This window comes from Corvus moneduloides, chromosome 13 (genome assembly GCF_009650955.1).
Source record: "Corvus moneduloides isolate bCorMon1 chromosome 13, bCorMon1.pri, whole genome shotgun sequence".
NCBI lineage: Eukaryota > Metazoa > Chordata > Aves > Passeriformes > Corvidae > Corvus > Corvus moneduloides.
In genome coordinates this window covers 3,621,153-3,643,145 of record NC_045488.1, presented here as the reverse complement: position 1 = coordinate 3,643,145, position 21,993 = coordinate 3,621,153, and the positions used below count along the sequence as shown (strand labels likewise).

Sequence of the window (21,993 nt, the reverse complement as noted above, 5' to 3'; positions counted from 1 at the left end):
CATTGCAGTTCCTCACAGTATTGAATACTGGAAGTCATACCACAACTTTCCAATAAATGTGGTCAAATTCAATATATCCTACAGTTCCTTTCTGCCATTATTACTACCTTTATCAGATCCCATCCAACCTTTTTTGTTTGTTTGTTTACCTGACATCTGAGCAGGATTAAGTAACCTGCACTGTTACTAGTTGCAAGACAAGATGACTCTTGTGGTTACCTCTCAAACTTCCTCAGTTAAGTATCTTCTGCATCTTGAGTTACAAGCTTACCACAGCAAAGGCTGCATCACTTACCAGCATGTCAAACGCAAAACAAGCCAAAAATCTTTAATAACTTGTCCTTGGATTTGTTTACCCTGCAGATCGAGCATTTTCTCAAAAGAACAGAGAAAGTTAACTAAAAGATACCAATTCACAACATTTTTCAGGATCAGTACATTCCACGAAAGAGAGCACACTACTGAAACATTAGATACAAATATTTAGCATCTCTGTATCCAAACGAAGTGCAGATTCTGCACTTGGGCTGCTGACAAGCTACAGAGCTGAAGGAAGGCCTAGAAAGACGACAGCCAAGCATTCAATGAACCTTTATTTTCTTCACTCTCACCAAGATGAGCAGCTGTCGGATTTGACTGAATAGGTTACAGGTTAATTTCGATATTACCATTATCATTAATGACAGCCAACACAAATACAGATCTCTTTGACGTGGAATGAGCAAGCAAAGCAGCTGAGACTTCCAAAAACCTTCAGTGGAAGAATCCCACCGCAGCCACATCCTGAAGCCCCGCATCAATGCGGGGTTTTGCGCTGGCACCATCCTGCCGTGGAATGCAACCAGTCTACCTGCTTGGCAGAAAGGTGTTTCTCTCTTAAAAGAAACCAGCTAAACTATTAAAGCAAAGCACATTTAACAGAGAAAAGAGATAAAGGGATCAGGAGAAGATGAAGATTCACTCTAGAGAAGATAATGGTACAGCATCTAGAAAAGGAGGGAAAACTCTAGAAGCATCTGATACCCTCTACAGGACAAATACATGGCATTCCAGGTAGGATAATAAACCAGCAATTTGTGGAAGATTAAAACAATGAACTCTCTAAGGGAAAGCTGCTACCCTACAGGCTGTAGCTTTAACTGAGGCCTCAAAACACGAACACGAACCCATCATTAAATAACAATTGTTAATCAGTAAAGACATGAAGCCCCAAGCAAAAGAATGGAACGGGCAACCTTCTCTTGTGAGAACAACACAAGAAGCTGACAGGCAAAAACACAGGCAAAGAACCCGGAGGTAACGCTGAAGGAAACACTCCCCGGAGATGCCAGGGTGATGCTGCCACAGACGGAGGAGGCATCCGCCGCGCCGTGCGGGAGCGAACGCTGGGCGAACCGCCCATCAACAGCAAAGCCCGCCCGGGCCCCGCCGCTCCCCGTACCTGGCTGGCTTTGTGAAACTGCTTCTTGAGCCCCGCCACCGACATGTTCGAGCCGCCGCTGCCCCGCGGCCGCCCGGGCCCAGGGCCGCCAGGTCCCGGCAGGTCCCCGCGCCCGGCCCGGCCTCTCGCTGCGCCCTCCGCGCGCCGCCGGGAGCATCGCCCTCCGCGCGCCCGGCCGCCGCCGCCCCATTGGCCACCGCCCGGCCGCATGCAAATGACAGCGGCAGCGGCGCCCGCCCATTGGCCACTCGCGGGGTTATGCAAATGAAGCGCTGGAAGACGCCCACGGTGCGCTGTCGCATGGAGACAGCGGCGGGAGCCGGGCGGGGGGACGGGAACCCACGGGGCACCCACGGGGCACCGCACCCACGGGGCACCCACGGGGCACCGCACCCACGGGGCACCCACGGGGCACCCACGGGGCACCCACCGGGCACCCACGGGGCACCGCACCCACGGGGCACCGCACCCACGGGGAGCACCCACGGGGCACCCACCGGGCATCGCACCCACGGGGAGCACCCACGGGGCAGCCACGGGGCACCGCACCCACGGGGAGCACCCACGGGGCAGCCACGGGGCACCCACCGGGCACCGCACCCACGGGGAGCACCCACGGGGCACCGCACCCACGGGGAGCACCCACGGGGCACCCACGGGGCACCCACGGGGCACCGCACCCACGGGGAGCACCCACGGGGCACCGCACCCACGGGGCACCGCACCCACGGGGAGCACCCACGGGGCACCCACGGGGCACCCACGGGGCACCCACCGGGCACCCACGGGGAGCACCCACGGGGCACCCACCGGGCACCGCACCCACGGGGAGCACCCACGGGGCACCCACCGGGCACCCACGGGGCACCGCACCCACGGGGCACCGCACCCACGGGGAGCACCCACGGGGCACCCACCGGGCACCCACGGGGCACCGCACCCACGGGGCACCCACGGGGCACCCACGGGGCACCGCACCCACGGGGAGCACCCACGGGGCACCCACGGGGCACCCACGGGGCACCGCACCCACGGGGCACCCACCGGGCACCCACCGGGCATCGCACCCACGGGGAGCACCCACCGGGCACCGCACCCGGCACCGAACCCACGGGGAGCACCCACCGGGCACCCACCGGGCACCCACGGGGCACCGCACCCACGGGGAGCACCGCACCCACGGGGCACCGCACCCACGGGGAGCACCCACCGGGCACCCACGGGGCACCGCACCCACGGGGAGCACCCATGGGGCACTGCACCCACGGGGCACCGCACCCACGGGGCACCCACGGGGCACCGCACCCACGGGGCACCGCCCCCGCGGGGAGCACCGCCCGGGCACCCACGGGGCACCGCACCCACGGGGAGCACCGCCCGGGCACCCACGGGGCACTCTGCCCGCGGGGAGCACCGCCCGGGCACCCACGGGGCATCCCGCTGGCAGGGAACGCTGCCCGAGCACCAAAAGGCCAGTCAGCTGCCTGGTTCCATCTGTCTTATGTCTAATAAGGCTGAAAACGTCTCATAATGGGTCTGTCTCATTTCTTGTGGTTCAACGTAGCATCTCTAGCTGAGCTCATTAACCTCAGGTCTATTATTGTAGGTAGTAATTTAATTATAGCTCTTAAAACATGAAAGCTCTTGTAGTAGTCCAGAACACACCTGGTTGGTGCTGTGCACCAGAACAAAATCCACTTGGTAGTGTGATTCCAAACCTGCAGCGATGCTGCTCAGGGCTCCAAAGGGCACAGTCTCTCACTCAGAGGAGCAGATGGACTAGAAAGAGCTCTGCTGAAAGGATGTTTTAGTTGGTTGGTTGGTTGTTATATGAGGGATTGATTGGTTATATACTGAAATACGACTGTGTATCAGGAATGTGCTGATATAAATTGGAGATGTGGTTCTGCCTTCATGGGAAAGCACTTCCAAGCGACGCTTAGACTCTGGGGAAGATAAGCTCTGTGATAATGCTGCTTGATCCTGGCTGTAAGGATACTTGGGAGTTATGATTCAGCTGAAACTTATGCAGGGACCTGGGGAGCAGTTCAGAAATAAGCTTTGCTGGCTGCAGCAGGGCTCTCTGTCACTCACTGTCATGCTCACTGCATTTTGATTGGGTTGGGAGAGAAAGGCATTTCCAGAGTGTGTTATAGTTACTTCTTTAGAATAGCAAAGAAGAAAAAGAAAGGCATTTCCAGAGTGTGTTATAGTTACTTCTTTAGAATAGCAAAGAAGAAAAAAATATAAGAACTTTGAGAGTGATTTTCATATTGTAAATTGGGAGAAAGGAATCGCTGTTCGCACTTTTTAGAAAAAGTTATTATACCACTAAGAAATTAAGTGTAAAGACAAACACATTAATGAGTTAAGGATCTGGATATTACTTGACAAAGGACTCTCTGTAGAAGAGACAGAAGAGAAAGCAAAGAGGAGAGCACCAGTCAGCATTTGCTCTGGAAGGTTTTTGGAAATGTTTGAAAGAAGTCTGCAATCACCATGCTATCTGGTGCCACCTGTGTCTAGGGAAAGAGCTTTTTCGGCCTCCTTACAAGTAAATATGATTACACCTCAGACACCTGATTTCAGCAGTTGTTTCTCCTCCCTAACTGAAACTGGCAGCAAGATGTTAACTGCCAGGGCCAAATTAGGTATGGCTTAAATTAGCGACACATTTGTAGACACCTCAGGTGAGGAAATAAGGTCTAAACGAAGATATTGGAGCTCCATAAAAGGAACTAAAGCAAGCTCTTACTGTACTATGGAATTAGGGAGAGAAGGCAGCATTGGCTAATCTTCGCCTTTAAGAATGGCTGGACCAGAGCAAAGAAGGAAGGGGTTTGAAATAAATCGCTGTGGAGGGGAATGAATGGATTAGGGAGTTGCTGTTGCTCTTAGCTGTAAAATTGGATTAGATAAAGAACTTTAATAAGGCTGTATGCCTACAACTTTTTTTTTTAATCCTGCTTGTAGCCCAAGGATAGTAGCCATGTTGTCTCTGCTGAAGTGATACAAGAATTTGCAAGTGGGAAATGCCCTGTGGAAATTTCACTTCAAAGCCTAATTGCTCAATGACACAGACAAGGTGAAAACCTAATTAACGAGCCAGCTTGAATAGTCCAGGTGTTAATGACTTGGTGGAGGCACCCTGAAAAACACAGGTATTCAGTTCAGATACAAGTAAAAGTTATAGCTTGGAGTCAGTAATACAAAGTGGCTAAGGAATGTTGGAAGGCTTTATAATCACATAGTTAGATCTCATGGAAAAAAAGGATTGGAATTTGCTGGGTGATAATCCTTAAGTTTTATGCAAAGTTAGTGATTTAGTCTGCAAAATGAGGGAAATGAGAAATACTACAAAAAAAATGGGAAGTGGTTCAGATAAATGCTGATGCAATGGTAAAAAAGCTTCTCTTAAAGGTAACTGTTACAAGCAGAAGAGGTCAGGGCATAGTAACACAAGGGCAGAGTGAAAAATACTTCACAAAGGGGGCCTTCAGGGCAAAAGTTCCAGATGTCTGTGTATTTAAACAACAATTACAGCTCCACTACTCAGGAAACATTAAGTGCATGAGAGGAATCCATAATGGCTCCAATGTTTTACTGAATCAGGTGTGCTAAAATGGACAATGAAATTTGTGCAAACTGAGAACTCCTAACTGGGTTCAGATCAAGGTAGTGACTAGAAAATATGCACTGCCTGCTTACATGGGAGAACTGTGCTTGAAAATGGGTCCTGTGAAATTCAAACAAGATAGACTCGTGGATAAATGGTTAAATTTATAATTCACTTGCATTTCAGTATGGCTAATACTATGGAAAAAACACTGTCAGCAGAAACTCCATCTAAGGATATGGCAAACAATCTCTAAGGTGTTTGGTTTTCAATGAACAAATCATCTTACTACGAACAAATCATAAACTAGAAATATTGTTTAAATTATCTAGAGGCATCTTAGCATTTGAAATTACTTGGAATTTGAAGCCAACTCCATCCACATTCGTTTGAATGTCTTAAAAATAATGAAAACTGTCACTGAAATACAATCTGGGTCTTTAGTGGTTACTGCCTTAAAAGAAAACATCAAAAAGGGGAGGAAAGATGAGTTTGTGATGAAATTCTATTGTATTTGATTCTGGGCCACGCTGACTACTTTATTAAAGCACTTTTTTTTTAATATTTAAGCCTTAAGGAAAAGATAAATTACTGTGCATCAGCTTATCATGCAATACATTTCAACACAAGGCATTAGGAGACTTTGGATGTACTCACCTGATCCAGGACAAGAGCAACTACAGCGAGCAAGACTCTCAGACATGATGTGATATCCATTAATGGTCTGTAAGGATTCTCTGTATGTAATGACAGGGCAGATTACCTGGTTAGTTTTCATGTTAGTTGTCAAAATTGTGGCAATAGGCTGTGTTTTTTGGTCACAGGAGGAGAATATATTAGAAACTTATTGTGTAGAAAACAAGCATTTGGAAAAGATGATCCTCTAGGAAAAATATGCCATTTGAAAGAACAATTAGCCAATAACCCATTCTACAAGAGCAAACTTGAAGAAAGCCTTCAAAATAAAGTAGGCTCAGATTCATCCAATTCGACAATTCTAGAATAAAGAGGGGATTACTAAACTGAATTGACACGCTTAAGTTTTGACTCAAGCAAATGAAGTAATATATAACATAGTGTTCCAGAGTGAAATCCAAAGGACTAGAACACTTGGTGAAATTGGTCCCAAATGTCATCCATTTCATCATTTTACAGGTGTCACACAACAAACTTGGGAGCTGACACTGCAAAAGCAATGCCAGCAGCAAATTACCCCAAGAACAAGAACAGAAGAGAATCCTTCTGCAAAGAATGCCCAAGACAGTAAGGACATCTCATGTACCTGTTTCAGCAGCCTTTCTATATACTTAAATGAAAGAATTATTTATAATTAAACAAAAAAAGTTGGTCATACGAAGACACGTTCATGCGCAGGAGCAGGCCAACACAACGTTTCTGTTTCTCCAACACTACCAAGCAATTCTGCAGGTCAGCACATTCTGCACAGATAAACTGGCTCAGGTATTTTTGACAGGGCTTTACATTGCAGTATACATTTCATAAGAAATCATAAGGAACGGAAAAGAACAGACAGTTTTCTCTGCACAGCCAGCACTGGCCAGAACTTGGAAAGCTCCCCATTCCAAACGGACGCTTCTGGCAGTTCGAGCAGGAATATGTGACCCTGGGGCCAGCAGACACTCTGGCTAACCTACTGCAGTTGTTTAGGATGCTTATGTTTGCTCCCCAGATCTTCTAACTAAATGTAGCTCGTGAATTATTTTTGGCATATGTGACTGTTCTTCTCAAGCTGACTTTCCATATGCGTTGCTTTACCATGATCCAGATCTTTGCTTTTCTTGTCTCCTTCCTGTGTTTGTATTCCACATGCTTCTCCATGATACTGCACCTACCTTCTGTCCTCACTTTGCTAAATCTCAGGCTGTTGCTCTGCAAGTGTAAATAACAAAACAAAAAGTTTGTTAGGTCTTATGCCATTAAATAATAAAGATGGTTCTAATTATGTATTTCTTTTAAAAAGACATATAAACAATTTAGGTGAGTTCAAAATCTAGATAGAGGGGGTTTTTTTAAGTTACATATGTCCGTACTATAAGTAGATACTCTAATTTTGAAAACTCAACAACCTACTTTTTTGTGTATACAGCTCTGTCATTCTGAAGCTTGTAAAAATTAGCAATCCTAATCTTGCAAATTATACCATGTGGATGGACTCCTGGACAGTTCCAGCTTGGAGATATTGTAACTTTTAGGTGCCTATGTTGTTCCTGGTATCACTAAAAAAACAGGTTTTGCAATTAATGTATTACCTGGGTACTCAGTGCTCTCAGAAAACTCTAGACTGCTCAGAAAAAAATTAGTTATGTGTGTAAATTAAAACAAAGATGTGACTGCCCAAAATTACTCCACAGAGGAAACAAACCTGAAAATACTGGAATATTACTAATCCAGTATACCCAGAGCATTTTTATTTCCTCCTCACTTGCAGTTTTCAACTTGCTAAACCATTGGAAGAAACCTGTAAGATGTTTCCTTTTGGATAGGTCTATTGCCCTAAATGGAAACATTTCCGTTTTCTGACCAAATCGGAAAAAACATCACTTAAACTTTGAATCTCATCATTGTCAGTGCAGCAGCATTACTTCACACGAGCAGCTGGTCTGCCTGCTTCATCCCTCCGTGGATGTGCTCCCTCCAGGGACTGCATCCCCCCGAGTGCAGATCCCTGCGTGGGGCTGCTCTGGGAGCAGCGGTGGGAGCTGCGGTCCGAGCACAGCACGGCCAGCAACGGGAACCGAGCGCCTGGGTACCAGCGGGAGCTGCTCCGTGGAGGTACAGCAAGGTAACAAATCCACCAGGAAAGGCTGGGTTGGGAAAAAAACCCTTTTGTTATTGGAAAATACCAAAAAGAAATATGTGGCCATTTCTGAGCTGAAATGTCTTAGCCTCTTTTCTGGGGAAGAAAAAGCAACCTATTGTAAAACCCTATTTGATTTAAGAGAAAAACAAATGTTGATGGATCAGCAATAACCACAGAAGGAACATCTCTCTTTGTGGTGGCCTTTCTGAAGTAGCTATGCTCCTTCTGATTAAAGAGTAAGGCAAAATAAACTCTTAACTTTTGATGAGTCATTGTAGTAATGTGGAGAAATGTTGCTTTGATTTAAATAGATTATACCCGAATTCTGTGCTGCTGATTCACAGGTGACAAAATAAAAGTACTGATTGTCTGCACACAGCTGCCTGTGTTCATCAGAAAATGCTGAGACTCTCATTGCTGACAATGCCAGCACAAATTTGAAGTTGAAATGTTGCTAGGAGAGTAGCACTAGCTTCAGAAAGGTGTGAAGGACATTCACGGTCACCTTAAAATTACTCTACCGTAAACTACTGTATCATTCTGTTTCAAAGCAGAATGTTGTGTAAACTGGATCACATTCACTGTCTGAAACCCGATCTAGAATTTCATGTAACTGTTACTGAGGTACAGAACAAAGGTTTTAAGTAACATCTTAGCAAGTCTTGATCTTTATAATGATGTTTTTCAGTGGAAAAAGGCCCCACTGAAAACCAGCACATACTGCCTTGCCTTGCTTAGAGAATGCAATGCACAAGCTTTTAAAAATCATGATTTATTCAGCTTTATCAGAGAAATAAATATATAATCAGCAAGAAATCTGAGTGAAAATCTGCAAGGACACAGATTGCATGTAGTGAAAGGAGACAAATAGTAAAATGAAGTAAAAAATCCAGTGGTTTATCTTCTCCACGTGTAAATAGATGCCTAATTCTATTTTAACTTGCAGAACAGAAAATTTTAGCAACTCTGTGACACAGAGTCCTTATATAATACATAATGTGAACATTTCAAAGAGTTTGACTGATTTTTAAAAGCAATTTGAATATCAGTAAGTATCTTGTAGCAAGTTTGTGAATATTCAGGCATACCTGAATTTAACAAAACTTTTACAACATAGATGTTGTTTTGCTTTCAGTGTAATTTAATAGGTCTTTTGGGATCTGCCGTGTTTGAACATCTGGGAAACATCATATGTTGTCTGTTGATCAATGAGGCAACAGGAAAGGCATGATGTGACACAGATGTTAAATATGGCAATACTCCATAGACCAACTGGATCACAAATGGGAATGATCAGACTTTGAAAAATCTGATTAAGATTCATTGACTGGATAAAATTCAACACTGTTTTTATTTCCCTCAAATTTCCTAACTGGTCTTATAACAGTATTATAGTGGGTATTATTGTGGTCAATGAATTATTGCAAACTGGCTTATTTGGAGGAACAAAACAATGTAACTGAAGACAAGGACTTTTACTATCAAATACTCTACAGGAAGATGAATACAACTTGCCAGATCCCTGCTGTCTCATCGTGAAGATTAATGTCTACTACTGGATAACTCTGCCACTTCTCGTAAAACAAAGAATATATAAAGCAAATTTATTGCATTAGTTTAAGCCTCTGTTAATTGACTAACTGCCACTATAGTAAGAAACCTTTTTCTCTCTCATATGCAAAAGAGAAATAGTGTATATGAATTCCTTTAACTGTTACCCAGGAATGCCACCTCCTGGCTATGTACAGAAACGCCCTTTGAGAGGGAGAGGGGGAAAAAGCAGCTTTCATTCCATAGTTCCCATAAAACCATTTCAGTTAAATAGATGTTAAAAATATGTGAAATACAGACATGCCTCCTGTCAGACTTCCTATCTTGCTCGTTGAAATGTAAAGGTACTCAGATATTTACTTTTCTAAAGAAATTGTGTGGTTTAAAATAATAAACACACCTGACATTGACTTTCTGTAGAAACAACCTTAAAGCTGTTGTATTTAAAGGTAGCAGCTGAATCAATATCGTGAATGAAAATCTGACCTTACTGAAGCTGACAGGACTTTTGCCACTGACTTCAGTGGGGCCTAAACTTTCAGCCTGTAGTTTTTGAAAGTTGCTCCTATGAAGTGGGTTTGAATTGTCAGAAGTGTTAAAGGAAAACAGACATATATTCTTCTGCAATTCAGTGGGCACAGGCTTATAAAGGGGAAACTGGTTGTGCAAAACAATGACAGTAAAGGTTTTCAGAGTCAGAGATCTCTCCCTCCCTATGATCAGATCAGATTAGCGGTTGCTTTTGTTGCTTCAACTTCTCCAAAAATAGCCTTAGAGCTGTTTGGTGTTGCTAGTGCAGGAATATGTTCCTTGAAGCAAGCATATAATCACGCTGCAATGGACTTCCAAATCAAAGCAGAATTCTACTCTGGCTGCTAGAATGATATACAGACAGCAGGGTAAACAAGCCAGGGATTTTCTCCCACCTGGAAAGCAAGTAAGAAGCATTTCTCTAGTGCATGAAGAAGATTATTTGGGCAGACAGAAATGGTAATGCAAGCTGACAAATCACTTACCCTTAATGGGGACACTGGACTGCTTTTAATTTGCCAAATCTATGATTCTAATATTTTTTAACGCTGTTAATAGGCAGTAATTTCAAGGATTCCATGGAATAGTGTTTATTGGAAGAGACTAAAAAATGGTGAATGCTATTGTATCTTAATAACAGAGATCTGTCATGTGTGATAAACATTTTCCTTACAATTAAAAAATTTCTATCTAAATACAGAAGATACTGGAGGGAAATTAGGAATTTTATTCTTTTTCCTTTTTAAAGTTATATTAATTTTAATGAGTTTTGATAGGCTGCAGATGTGTGGTTTTTCTACAATAAATAAAAATAGCATGAAGTTTTAACACTTCACTTTTCTTATTCCCTTCTTTGAAGGAAGAAATTAAAAAACAGGGATTAAATTGAGATTAAGCTGTCTCTCTGCTGTTCCTACAGTGCCATGCTTGCTTGTCTTTCCTGATGTGTCATCTTGAAACTATGACCCAGGCACTACATGGAAAGCAGGTACCCACTTACTCAATCCATCGGTACAAATGTCCACAGAGTTTGTTCTTTCTCTCAGCTGCATGCTCTCGACATGTACACTAAATTTTGACATATATAATAAGTAATGGAAAACACATTTGTGAATCCTGCTTTTTTTTTTTTTTTTTTTAATTTTGACTTAAAACATTACAGGGCTTCTAGGATTCTTAAAGTACTATGCTTTTTCTTAATGAGGGCGATTGTGATGAGGGTGCCAAAGAAATGATAGCGTGCGTTAGGTGATTTTGTAGGGTTTTTAAGGGGAAGGCAGGGTTGAGGAGACAACTGCTCAAGAGAAAAAGAGAAAAATGTTCCAGCATGAACCTGTTCCAACAATTTGCTCTAATATTAGTGATACTATCTTCTATCTGTAGATGGCAGTGATCTCCCACTGCCTGCTTCAGGAGGAAAGGGGGGAATGATGGTGGTAATGAAATACTAAAATTAAAACCACTGTGCAAAACAGATGTGGGGAAGAGAAGTCATAAGGTATGGGAAGGCATATGCTTTACAGTATTTCATTCGTGTGATGAGAAGATGTCATGCCATCTAGAATCTATAAATTTCTGTACCAAAGGATTTTGATGCCAAATTCCAGAATATTGCGTTTTGAAATTTATCTATGATTAAAACCCTTTGTTGGCTTTCTGCGCTTCTTGTATGCACCTTAGACACATTTTGTTATTTTAAACATGTTTATTCAAATAATACCTGCTGTTTTCTTTCCAAACCCCTCTGGGTACTTAGCTACCTCCTTCATCAGTTGCTCAGCAGGTCTATTACCCTGTTTAATTTTTAGCTGTTTTTCTGTTGACACTTGCATTAGTTTTCACTTTCATTCAAATAAAATGCAGTAAACAGTGTATAAGTCCATCTGGGTGTACTTCAGTGAAGGGTGTGATGTGAAGCTCACTGAAAGCAATGAGTTCTTATTCATTTCAGTAGGCTTATGATCATGCCTCCCAAAATCTACCTTGCTTGGTGACCGGCAGATAGACTTTTCAAAATGTAACATAAAGGCACTATTTTCAGTTGTGGATTGTTTTTATCTTAGTGTTTCTGCCTGAAGTATAATAGAAATATAATATTTTTTATGAAAATATATTTATTTAGAAATATAATACTTTTTATGAAGATCAGACTATAAAAACTACATTTTTGAAGTTCTATTTCATGTGTCACATGGGCTCCTAGCATCAGATTTTAAATGGAATCTAGACACAAAAATGCAGATGAGGTGCCTAATAGGATTTCAAACATCGTCTAAATGCATTTAAAAATTTCCTTCTGAAGCTTATAAATATCAAGGAGATTTTGAGTATTGTGGGGATGAAGATGCCTACAATGCATGTATATGCAAAGTGGACACAGAGAAGTACCTAAGCCAGTTATTTCTTAAGAGCCACTGTTTTTAGTAGAAAGTGTCTCACTGCAAAGAGAAAAAAACCAAAATTATTCCTCTGCTTCTAAGGCAGCCCAGCCTAGTGTAGATGGTATGAGCATTAGATACCTTAGAGCGGCACTGAGACATTCCTCAGCAAATCATGAGCAACTATCTGCTTCAGGTCCTTCTCTTTAACATTAAGCCATTCCTTTCCTTGCTGCTGAAAGAGGTTTTGCAATATCAGCACACCCAATCTGCAGCCACTGTTGTTTCACTGCAGTTGAGCAGAGGTTTGTCATTAGGTATGACCAGTGGCAATTTTGGCCTCTAGCGCAGAAAGCCACCATAAACTACTGTGCCTAAATCCCTTTTGGAAAGCCTAGCTGGGAGTTTTGCCCTTGTGCCCAGGAATGTGTCACATCCAGGATGTTCTGGAGCAAAAAGGACATACACCCTTCTTCCCAGCAGTAGGCTTTCCACACATTCCAGTAGTAAGGTAAAGCCATCTACCTGGCTTCACTCTATTTAGAGCTTTCTACACATGAATCCTACATTTTCTCCTCTGAATTTTGTCACCTCTTTCTTGCCATACCAAATAGCTTTTCTTTCTCTTTACTGACCACGCTCTTCAGTTTCTTGAAAAGCAGCAGCAGTTTCTCTAACTGATCTGTCATACTGCTTAACCTGCAGTTCTAAAAATGAACTTTTTTAATGAGTGAATGGTTAATCTTTATATTCCATTGTCAGAAAAATAATCCATTAATCTGTTCCCAGTATGCAGTTTCATAGTATGCACTCTCAACCAAAAGCAAAAAAAAAAGGGCAGCTAAGGAATTGTGTATGGCCTTATGGCCTGTAATTTACAGATCACAGATGTCTATATCCAGACTTGCCTTTTCCCTCATACCACAGGCAGGGCACAGTACAGAAAATTCATTTTCTTAACCATCTTATATTGTTCCAAAAAAGACTATTGTGAGATATGAAATAAAACCTAGGTTTAGTATCTCCACTCATGCTCTAAATGCACACAATAAGATCCCTTCTTTGGGAGTTACTTTTGGTCACTTCACAAAAATGTCACCATTGGAATTTTGCAAAAAAAACTCATTTAGTAAGCTGTTGGCCCAGTTTGCTTTAGATACACTTCCAAGATTATTTGCAGCTTGAACTCAAAGTGTGCAGGACTCTGTATAACTCTCCCATAGCTTCCAGTGACACTGCCTGACTTGCAGTGTTCCTGTCTATCCTTCCTCCCTTCTGCTTCTTCCCTCTCGCATTCTTTTGCTCCCTCTCTTCATCTTTCTAATTCATTCCACATGTCCTTGAATATGTACCATGCAAGCTGCTGCTTTGCATTCAACATTTGTTTATCCTGGGACTTATCACAGTATCTGAGAATCTCATAACTTTCACAGATTTTTATCCTCTTGAAGCCTTTGTGAAACAAGGAAGTGTGTGTCAATTTACACGTGGGGAGTGGTCACACTGTAGATTAAGTGAGGTGCTCAGAGCCCTGCTTAGCCGTGGGAGCTCTATTCAAGTATTTCTTGGCTCCTGATCTGCTGTATAGATTGAACATTCCTGTCAAACTACATCTCCTGCAGTGCACCACAGTCTCTTCTCAAAGTGAGGACAGGCCATCACTCCAGCATTTTTGGCTTCTGGGAGATACCAATCGGCTGGGGAGGCTCTTCTTACATTAGAACAGGGACATGAGACAAAAATTCAGAAATTTCAGAAAACCCCATTGTGACTTTTCAAAATCAAAATTAATGGATGGGTAGCAAAGAGAATGTGTGTGGGAATGGGTTCAAGTATCTGACCTACATTTCCATTCCCCCAAAAGAAACCAAAGCATCCTAATATAAAGAAAAAGAAAAAAAAAATTCACGCAAAGCAGATATTTTACTCACAAACAGTTAATGATCTAAAAATGTTGGCTTCTGAAGAAAATTCTGTAATGGCCCTAGTTGTATTATAGAGTGCAAGAAAAAGCACATAACTAAGATTTCATTAGAGTTATCTTTTCCTTCTCATTTCAGAGTATCTGCTGTAGATGTAGCCAGCATGCTTTTTTGCAATAAAATTCACCTACCTGTACATCCACACAGTAAGTCTCTTAATGCTGGTTCTAAATTAATTTTTTTTGAGTTATCAAAACATAGGATGGTGTATCAATGTTTTACAACTCAAAGGGGAAGCTTCCAAAGCAGTGAAAGGAAGGCTCACATAAGGACTGAGGCTGGCAACATGTGAAATTTGGGTGCCAGGTTATTAAGTATTCTGATTTAGCCACGATGTGAAACTCCACAGTGAGCTCTACAAATAGCTTTGCTGATACTGAGGTAGTGACCTCTGAGGCTTTCATGTGACTGTGCTGCCAATGGGTTGTCTGCTCCACCGGGGTGCCACTTTCCTTTGATTTATCTTTGAGTCTGAGGAATTTTTTTTTTTCACTGTAGTAAGAAAATCCTATTTCAAATTCATCATTAGAGCTGGCCCCAGTGGATAAATCCTAGTAACTAGATATTTATTTTACATGGATATATGTACTGACTTTAAAACAAGCCTCATGCAGATAGACGTCTGGTTTTCCTTATCAATTAAGGGAGATGGGGAAGGGAAGAAAAAGGGGAATATATAATAGTTCACTTACCTGAGAAAAGCTGTGCAGCTGGGTGTGATCTGTTGTATAAGGCAGAAAATATGCATCTAATCAATTGTACTCTCTTGGAACCTTAAAAAAAAATTGGTTTATAGCAAATGTTATCCTACAAACTTGGTGATTAAATAAACATTCTGATTACTTCTGCACTTTTCTGCAGACCAAATAGGTCACCATAAATGAAGTCTTTTAAAAAAGAGAAAGAACAGAAAAGCAACAAATTAAATGTTTGTGTAAAACTATTCTGGTAGTGAGCCCGTATCTCCTGTTCTCGGGATTCAAATTGCTTTGCCTAGTGAAAATGTTTCAAAACTGACATGCACAAAGATCCTGCATTCTGCTGCAAGCATAACTTCCACTGAACTGTGTAAAAATAAGGCAAGATACAATGTCAACACTAAGAAGAAAAGGTTAAGTTACAGTCCTTGTAAATTTGAGGGGTATTGCATAAGAAAGCCTTTTTTCAGTAAATCAGTTTAGTGCTATTTTCTGTTCAGTATTAAAAACATTGCAGCAAAATCAAAAGTTTCTAGATCTATCACGAAATTGTGAAAGTAGCATTTCTACAGGCTACAAAAGATATTTTAAATCTTCAGAAATCTCATCAGGGACTTAATCTGTGTGCTGAAATTTTGCAGAAATTGGCTCTATCACCTCTATGCCCAACTGCCTAAAGTCACCCACAAAACTAGAGACGTATTTTAGCCTCTGTTCAATGTTTTATGCAAGAGAGACAGTAAGGAGAGTAGTGTCATCTCCACCCTCATAGCAATTACAGCTGCTGTGCAAGGAGCTCAGTCCAGCTAGTTTCAAGAAGTGTGTTTAATGCTAAGCACTAACAAAAATAAACCACATTAGCTGATCATACTCCGAATATAACACAAAGGCTATTGCACCTTACTGGATTTTCCTGCAAAACTCCCCCCAAAATTACCTTTTGCACAAAGGAAGTCAGCAATGCAGTGTGCAAAGGCTGGGAGTCTCTCACACTGAGCTAAGCTTGAGACAATGCCAGTTACTTCCATGATGGGGTTTTTCCTCCTATTTTTACTCTCTGAGCAATCCTCTTTCTCAACATTTTTGTTATTCTATTTTTTGCTTCATAGTTTCAGATACATAAATACATGGAAGCATTTTACAGGAGTTCCAAAGCTTCCTGAGAAGTGACTGACCTTTATAACTCTTGGAGTACGTGCAGTTAATTGAAAAGCTCTCCTCTTGATATATTTTCTCTAAACAATGGAAAAACTATCTATGTTAAACAGAACCCCATCCAGGTATGTGTGTAAACTTGAGAGAAGAATGCAAGAGAGTTATTTATAAAAAGATGAAAATATTAAGTATTATTTATTTAGTGCCAACCATATTCTTGGTTCTTATCTGTTCTTACAAGCAGCACTCTGTTCTTATATGGAAGAAGCAATTTGAAGCCACAGCATCTGAGCTACAGTAATTTTGATATAATGGCAATGAAAAGATGCCAGCAAAGTACCTTTTATGTGTGTGTTAAACTTAGCTTTGGTTGACAGTGTGCCCACTGCAAAACATACACAATACCTATAGGAATGATAAACAGAGCTTTCTCCAAAGAAGATTTTATTCACTTCTGTTGTAACTTAGTTATTAATTTAGTGTATAATTTAATCTATCAATTCCTTATCTATAAAAGGGATGCATCAGGACTTCTGTGAGTCTTGTCCAGGCACATTTCACTGTCTTCTGAGAGGAGCTATCCTGCTATGGGTGTTGCTCCACCCCTGCTACTCCATAGCCCTAGTCAAGACAAGGGGCTCAAACTGTAACTGTTATATCCAATATAATATGAAACATTAATTTTATTATGGTAGCTGCAGGCATTAAGACTTTAAACAAGGAATAAAAAAATACTACTGTTTGACATTGTAGTAGAATATGAAGGAAAGAGTCCTGGAAATGCTTTGAAATACCTTAGTAATATTTTCTGAACCTCTAGACACATTTACTATGATCATGTCTCTCTTTAAGTCTTGTAAGCTAACACCATCTTATTAACTTTTAATATATGAAAAATATGCACTACAGGAAATGTAATGTTACTAATGAGGTAAAGATCTCCCCCCTCACTGTTGTTTCCTGTCCATCTCCGTGGTAAGTAACCATGTATCTTTGTATATGGACATGTACAAGATAAGTGAAATAGCTACTTACCCATCTCCAGTCCCAGTGGACCTTGATTAGCCAGTAAAAAGGCATAGGCCACATCAAACCAACGCTCTACAGAACAAACCCAAAGAAGTGCATTAAGATTCTGCCCTTGTAATGCCAGCTAGTGAGATTTTCACACATGGGGAATACTGAATAGGACCTTCTAGAGCTAAAAGATCCTGCAATCACATTTTGTCCCATCAACCAGTAGTTCCCAGAAAGATAAATACAAAGAAATCTGTAGTCGGAACATAGAGAAATACCCCCAGAAAATATCTCAGACTTTTAAATCAGAGCAATATTCCTTGTTAAAAAAGCAGATGAAAAGTATTTGCTTGTTAAACTTTGCATTCATAAAAGAAAACTTTTCTTTGCTGAAGATTGCACACAGCTTTCAAACACTTTTCTGCAAGCCAAATACAGACATAAATTTTTTTCTGATACGAAACGTAGCCCTTCTGTAATCTAATCAAAAGTTAGACTGCCAGATCCCAAATGATACTAAAAAAAAAGTTAACATTAAATTTCTAAGGGTCATTATTAAAAACATATGGAATGTTCCCTCCAGTACCTTTGGAATTTAATTGCACACTGTCTGGACACTCCAAGTATTCCTCATAGGCAAGGAACAAAACATGCTGATGTTAGAGGCCACGCTGAAAGCTCACCCCTGCTTCCCCCTGCCCATCCTCTTGCCCCGGCCCTCCCTACCCCTCTGGCCAAACCCTAAAGACAATCAGCACAAGGAATAGCATGATCATGGAGGAGCGCTTGAAAGTACTGTTAAAAACAGATTTTCTCAAGAGTAAGAAGAAAAACTCAAGAAAATCTGGCTTTAGTGACTGGTCCAAATTTAAACAAAACCCACCCAAAGCAGCAAACCAAGCAGAGCAAACCAGGCTCTGAATTAAAGCCAACTCATGTGAATTTCAGGTCAGCCAATGGCTAATAGCAGCTCCACAGGGATTAGAAGCACTGCCTGCTACTAAACTGAGCAACCCTAAATGTAAACTCACTCATCCATTGAAGTCATGTTGAACATCTACTGGAGCGTGACTTAAATCAATACACAGAATTCCAGATAAACTGGTGAAAATTGGTTCAGCAAATGTATCCAGTGGAATAGGATTTAAAGGGGTTATTCAAATCTCCCTGATACCTCCTACTGTTTCAACTTTTCTGGAAAAGCTGATCCAATACAAAACTTGTAGTACTTCCATGAGCTTCAGATTTCCTGACCTCCAGCGAGTGGGAGGCTTATTGCAGTTTCCCTGGATGTCTAAAAACGCATCTTTTTTTGGAATGGCACATTGAGCATTTCATTACTATGTGAAGTGCAGTGGTGTCTGTGCTGAAATTTAGTTTCCATAAATTAAATAACACCTGGTAAATGCCAAGAGTATCAGGGGATGTCTATCCATGCAATGTTACAGCATCCTTGCTCTGGTTTACTGATACTTATATTCCTAAGATTAGCCTGTTGGAACTATCTAGAGGGCTATGGGGTTTATTTATAAGCTCTAGTATACCTGCTCATAATTTATTTAAAAAATCATTCCAATCATTTCTTTTATAAATCAATTAGCTTCTACTGATTTCCTTCCAATTTACAGCGAAGTATCTTCTGCCTGCTGTTATGCTGCTTATTTAAGTTGGGTAAATGTCCTTTAAATCTAGTTCTTATGCTGTAGGATGATGCCCTCAAATCATTTTCCAATACCAAATTTATTTTAAAATTCCCTTGAAAAGTTTAGTAGAAGGACAACGAGAAATCAATTAGGGCCATGTTGATGAATTAGGAATTATTATTATCTTAGCTTTGCTTTGAAACAAACAGAAAGAATATGCAACCAAACAGATGAAAATACCATCCATAAGGAAAACAATTTTTCAAAGGTAGAACTAGCACCAAAATACAGACTGTTCTGTGAAACCATATTTCTAAGCTTAAGGAAACTTGCTGGCATCTGGGTCACTGGGTTAAAAAGAATTGTGTTAGCAAAAGAAAGATTATTGTCTTTCTAATTTAGTATGCTAGACAGTTAGGGGAACTTGATTTCAACAAAATGTTTCCAATATTATAATGCATGGAGTTATGCACACTGCAGCTAAAAACAAGTTAAATTCTTAACAAATAAAGGGGAAGAAACGTAAATCCGTCCTCTATGACCCACTTCTTCTGCCTATGTACCACACAGGGGGAACTCTGCAAGGACATAATACACAAAATGTATATATATAGTCTCTGCAAGAGCACTACACAGAAACAATAAATTTAAAAAGTACATATTCAATTTGCTTTTAATCTCCATGTTTCTTACTAAAAAAAAAAAAAAGTAAAATTTGTCAACTTCAAAAAATAATGTAATTACATGTTAAGAGAAAAATCAGCTTACTATAAAAGACTCAGTTAAACTTTAAAATATACAGCTAGAAGTCCTGAAATATTTTACGGTTCACCACCTAACATAAAACAACATAGAAAGACAGCAGCAAACACTCTGCTGCCTTAACAACCAAATCTGTTCATGTAAAATAAACCCGTGCCATGAATGCTACACTGGATTAACAGACATGAAAATCAACAAGTTCCCTCTTCTAGGCAAGAATCCCTTGTAGCTCCATGCTACAACCCATCGCAAGGAAATTAATACTGCCATAAGAAACTTCAGATGGCATAAGAGTAGCATTGCACGGACATTTGAAATAGGCTGGAATGGAAGTTTATTCCCAATGAGTACTACTGGGTATTCCCACTGCATGGAAGGCTTTGATTACCTTGTGTTTGGATTATGCTTTACCTTGCAAGACTCTGTGATCTCACAGTGAATGATTACAAGCATTCGTAAGTGGTAAGGACGATGTGATATTTAACTCAGCATGTAGCTGGGGAATATGATCCATATTTTACCAGTGAAGGGACTGAGATACAGACTGGTTAAAGGGTTTGACCTAGAAAATTCTTCAGAAACGGGTACTGAACATCTCTCTCAGGTTCCACAGCTGTGCCTTAGCCAAATGCTCTGCCCTTGCCTGGTGTTCAGACCACCCTCACTGACAGGGTGTCACAGTAGTCTTTTATCCAGAGTTTCACCCTAAATACATGTGAAATTAGAGGTAAAATTTTTGAGTCTGCAGAGACAATTTTGTAAGGCATTTTGCCTCAAAAATCCTTTCACTGACATTTAAACTTCTTTATCTTTTCCCTAGAGCAGAAGACAATCCTACTTCAGTATAAATTGCTACACAGGAGAAAAGCAATAGTTTCTCTTTCTCTCTGCATGAAATCCCCTCTGCTTGGTTATTCAGATACAATTGCTATATATTTACAGGCCTAAATAAAACTACTGGTATATTTTAAACAAACTGGTAAAGTTATTTTAATGTTGCTTGTATAGACACGAAAATCAGATGCACAGGTAGCTCTGCTCACTACAGGGGAAAGGCTGCAGATGGGTGTATGTTTTAAAGCTCGCTGAGATTATTGAAAAAATACTTACAAAGATTTCAGCAGTCACTAGACCAAGCCTGTGGCCAACAGGGTGAAACTGAAGGTATTCAACTTCCACAAAGCTGCAGGGACACTTAATCACTAATGAATGATCTGGTCCACCTTGGGCAGCCGAGAATTTTGTAGTAGCCCTCACCAGGGCCAGCATTTTATATGATTTCTCTTTTCTTTGGTAAGTTCCCCAAAACCTTACATATTTTGATATAAACCCAGTCCCTTCTGCATCATCTGACTTCTGAATCAGCCCCTCAAAGAACACTTCATTGGCAGTAGGTACTGTGCACAGAATAATCTTTGTTCTCTGCCATATGCCCCATGTGGTATTTTAGAAATTACTGATTGCTGCATGATTGTTCTGTTTTCCCCTGTAGCTCTTGGGCTATATATCTTCAGGTGTGTTAAGGTACCATGGTACGATGCCAGACTAAAGTTTGCCTTAAACAAACTCCCAATAGCTCTGATATCACTTTTAATTTATATTATAATTTCTAAATTCTAGTTGCTCCCTTGTGACTTTTTTTTTTTTCCCCACAAGTGCATCTGGAGCTGAGAGGCAGTTCTGTGCAGGAAGCAACCATGTGTATTAAATGACACCCTGCTGTGTGACTTGTGTCTTGGTGCACTCTTTCACCAGAGTGGCCAGTTGAGTCCCACAGGTTCTGGGCAGTTCTTACTGTTTTACCTAAAGCAAAAAATTCCTGGGAGTGTCCACAAATCTGAACCGGCATCTGTTCTTTTCCTGTTGTTTCTTCTTTGAAAATATAAACAGAATGTTAATTACCTTGCCCTGATTTTATCCCACTGCTCAGTTTGTTTCCTTTCAACTTCTGAATCTATTACCACCTGCCAATTTGTCTAATCCTCTATTCTGGCAGATATAAGGTTTTAGCTGAGATTCCTGCAATGATCCTGAAAGAAAATGAGCCATATTCCACTAGGTCAACAAGACTTAGAAAGCCAAATCTGTTACAAACATTACTTCATCGTTTGCAGAAACTGGAATCTACATACAGAAACTTATTTCATAATTTTGTTCATGGATGCATTCTGAGGAGCTTGACGATCTCTCACATGAAAAAAGTCACAAGATTTGTGCCTCCAATACTTCCAGTGTCCTTTTGATTTTTTGTCACATTTTGTTCTTAAATGAATAACAAAATCAAACTTTAAATAATTTGGAGATTCTTCCCTAGTTCTCAGCACACACACACACACACACACACACACAGAAGAAAAAAGCTGAATCAGCGTTTTCACACGTGCTTGACTCCATAATT

At 41.1% G+C, this 21,993-nt stretch overlaps 1 protein-coding gene across 3 annotated transcripts in view; it reads right to left on the bottom strand.

Moving 5' to 3' along the window:
- SH3GL3 (SH3 domain containing GRB2 like 3, endophilin A3) overlaps nucleotides 1–17,274 on the bottom strand; it is a 58,802-nt gene extending 41,528 nt beyond the window's left edge. Inside the window, exons 1-3 of one of the 3 annotated variants that reach the window (XM_032122612.1) lie at nucleotides 17,209–17,274; nucleotides 15,013–15,093; nucleotides 5,715–5,794 (exon numbers count right to left, since the gene is read on the bottom strand). In XM_032122612.1, coding sequence (XP_031978503.1) covers nucleotides 5,715–5,794; nucleotides 15,013–15,093; nucleotides 17,209–17,212 — 165 coding nt within the window. In that variant the 5' untranslated portion in view covers nucleotides 17,213–17,274. Of the gene's footprint in view, nucleotides 1–1,441; nucleotides 1,577–5,714; nucleotides 5,795–15,012; nucleotides 15,094–17,208 lie in introns of those variants that run through there. The other 2 variants (XM_032122614.1, XM_032122613.1) reach the window with 2 other exon arrangements.
- Between the last annotated feature and the right edge of the window lie 4,719 nt (nucleotides 17,275–21,993).